The sequence below is a fragment of the Argopecten irradians genome, chromosome 14, assembly GCF_041381155.1.
Source record: "Argopecten irradians isolate NY chromosome 14, Ai_NY, whole genome shotgun sequence".
Lineage (NCBI taxonomy): Eukaryota > Metazoa > Mollusca > Bivalvia > Pectinida > Pectinidae > Argopecten > Argopecten irradians.
The window spans coordinates 15,599,318-15,602,754 of NC_091147.1; the positions used below are offsets into that span (position 1 = coordinate 15,599,318).

Consider the following 3,437-nt stretch of genomic DNA (forward strand, 5'->3'; position numbering starts at 1 on the left):
CAGTCCCTGTTGTGGTCGTGTTGAAGATGAAAAAGGTAAAGGAGGATCGTTGCCTTCTTTGACCTAATAATAGTACAAGTACATATTAATTATATCATACGTGTACTAGACAAAACAATCAGTATGCATCCTATGTATTACTTACCTTGTAGGACTTGATACCACTTTTATACCCAGATAGACCAACACGTGATCAATATTTAATGTAAGACTAAAGACTATAAAACATACAATGTAATTACGTTGGTCAAAAAAACAAAAGCTCTGTTAGCTTGACGCTCTTTATTATTTCATGGTCACTGATTCGTGCAAGTCAATCTTCTTCGTAGTGTATACTGACAGTAGTTTTGCGGCTTTTCCAAATTTTAGGATTTTAATCTCCTTTATTTCTACCTTAATCAGCTTTATTGACAGCACATATGGCGCTGCTGTAGATTTTGTAGATAAGGTTGGTAACTATGGATATGGTAGCGCCTGACAATGCAGGCTTACAGAAATCAATACGCTGCAGCAGAAAGATCGCTAGCACTGAAAACATAAAGTAATGCGGTATGTGATCACAGGTCTGACTTGACACAAAGTGGTTTACTGTCATAAAATTCTATCTGTGAATCCATTTTTCTAAATCATTCCTACGTTTCTAAATCGGAAATACACTTCTCGACTTCTTATTTTTCACACAAAGCATATGATTATAAATTTATCTGTTTTATAAATTGTTTTTATTTGAGCATCACTATAGAATTCTGGAGGGAATATTTTAAATGTTCCCGATAGACTAGTCTGGCGTTTGTAAACTCCTTATAAAAATATGACTAACTTTAAGCATGTCTTAAATATTTAATTTTATCATTCAGTTCTGGGAGGTAATTTCCGATGAACATGGAATTGACCCCACCGGTACATACCACGGAGACTCCGACCTTCAGTTGGAGAGAATCAACGTGTACTACAATGAGGCTACAGGTAATCAAATATGTTTTTAATGCAAAAATTTCAATATAAATTGTATGGTAGTTTTGAAGATGTGCACTATTTTTATCAATGTTCATTATAACGAATCTTCTCATACCTGGTATGTTCTTTTCGTCTATTCTAGGAGGCAAATATGTTCCCCGAGCTGTCTTGGTGGATCTGGAACCCGGAACTATGGACTCTGTCCGATCTGGTCCTTTTGGACAAATCTTCAGACCAGACAACTTTGTGTTCGGACAGAGTGGTGCCGGAAACAACTGGGCTAAGGGACATTACACAGAAGGAGCTGAACTCGTAGACTCTGTTCTTGATGTTATACGAAAAGAGGCCGAAAATAGTGACTGTCTTCAGGGATTCCAGCTTACACATTCTCTTGGTGGTGGTACCGGATCTGGAATGGGAACTCTACTGATCTCCAAAGTCCGCGAAGAATACCCAGACAGGATCATGAACACATTCTCTGTTGTTCCATCACCCAAAGTAAGAGTTATCTTTTGTATCTGAACACTTAACACGGGAAAAATTATATCTATCAAGTAATTGGCAAATATCATATATAACAACAGTACATTGTATTTGATATGATAAAGGGAAATCATGAGATTTCATTACAAAAACGATGTCTAAAATCCTGTACCATTAATTACTGTAAACCAACTTAATTTGACATACATGTACTATTAATTTCTGCGTCTGACTAAACTTCGTGTAATTCGCGGATGAACAGAGGCCGCGAAAATTAGTCACGTGCTTTAAGCAGAGATACAGCCTAAGCATATAACTCTAAATCTCGAAATTCAATCGCCAAGAAAATGTTGTACCGCGAAATTCTGTCGCCGTGAAAATAAGCTGGTTTACAGTAAATAAGAATTCCTTCGTGTAAAACGATGTTACAGTATAGAAATGAAACAAAATAGAGTAACTAAGAAGACAGTATTTTATATATAAACACTACTTTGATACACTCAATTTAACTCATGGAGTACTCATTTTCATAATTCAATTAATTTGACTCAAACTTTCTCTGATATAACCATAAAACAACTTTAACAATCGCCAATACCGTTAATGATATTTCCATTTCCTGAGGGTAGTCTTTTTTATGACAAGAATATCAAGATTTGCTTTACTGCTGATTTTCTGCGTTTTTACCTATTGTCTTACCTATTCTCTCTGTTGCAGGTATCAGACACCGTTGTTGAACCATACAACGCCACGCTTTCTATCCATCAGCTGGTGGAAAACACAGACGAGACATTCTGTATCGATAACGAGGCTCTTTACGACATCTGCTTCCGTACACTTAAACTGACCACACCCACATACGGTGACTTGAACCATCTCGTCTCCGCCACCATGTCCGGAGTCACCACCTGTCTCCGATTCCCCGGTCAACTGAACGCCGATCTCCGTAAATTGGCTGTCAACATGGTTCCCTTCCCCCGTCTCCACTTCTTCATGCCTGGTTTCGCTCCTCTTACATCTCGTGGTAGTCAACAGTACCGATCACTGAACGTCCCAGAGTTGACGCAACAGATGTTCGACGCCAAGAACATGATGGCTGCCTGTGATCCTCGTCACGGACGATATTTGACCGTTGCAGTCATCTACCGGGGACGCATGTCGATGAAGGAGGTTGACGAACAACTATTGAATATTCAAAGTAAAAACAGTAGTTACTTTGTAGAATGGATCCCCAACAATGTCAAGACCGCCGTCTGTGATATCCCACCACGTGGGCTCAAAATGTCTGGTACCTTCATCGGAAACAGTACCGCCATCCAGGAACTCTTTAAACGTATCTCCGAGCAGTTCACCGCTATGTTCCGTCGTAAGGCTTTCTTGCATTGGTACACTGGTGAGGGTATGGATGAGATGGAGTTCACTGAGGCCGAATCCAACATGAACGACTTGGTGTCTGAGTACCAACAGTACCAGGATGCCACAGCTGATGAAGAAGGTGAATTTGACGATGAGGAAGGGGATCTTGATGAGGAGGCATAAGTTACAATGACTTAAATCTTCCAAGATAAATGACAAACAGTGTGCATTGATCCAAAATAGGATAGTTGCATTAACATGGATGTAATGCAGTTGGTTGTGAATCAAATAAGGAAATACAAAAATGTATTTCATCAATATGCATACGACTACGATATCAATGTCTTACGATCGATCGTGAATAAAAGATACATTTGAAACAATTTTTTACATTTTATTGTTTTCATTATAATATTGCACGTTAACGTTGATAGATTGAGACCATCTTTTCAATGCAACTGGGTTTCATTGACTAACTAAAATGCATTAAAACTTTCACATCTCATTTTATACATAAGGGACCATATGGAAATTAATTTCTGATATTTCAATTAGTTTTACAATTAGCCAGTTTCTGCCACTTCTGAGTACTAAGTTAATCTTGGTTTTCCTCTTTGCATTTTATATAACGAGTAGTGGTT

General features: G+C 38.2%; 1 protein-coding gene across 1 annotated transcript in view; it reads left to right on the top strand.

Moving 5' to 3' along the window:
• The window catches only part of LOC138306909 (tubulin beta chain-like), a 5,163-nt gene extending 1,983 nt beyond the window's left edge, over positions 1–3,180 (top strand). Inside the window, exons 2-4 of the mRNA XM_069247473.1 lie at positions 858–966; positions 1,100–1,455; positions 2,158–3,180. Coding sequence (XP_069103574.1) covers positions 858–966; positions 1,100–1,455; positions 2,158–2,979 — 1,287 coding nt within the window. The 3' untranslated portion in view covers positions 2,980–3,180. The remainder of the gene's footprint in view (positions 1–857; positions 967–1,099; positions 1,456–2,157) is intronic.
• Positions 3,181–3,437: the final 257 nt, after the last annotated feature.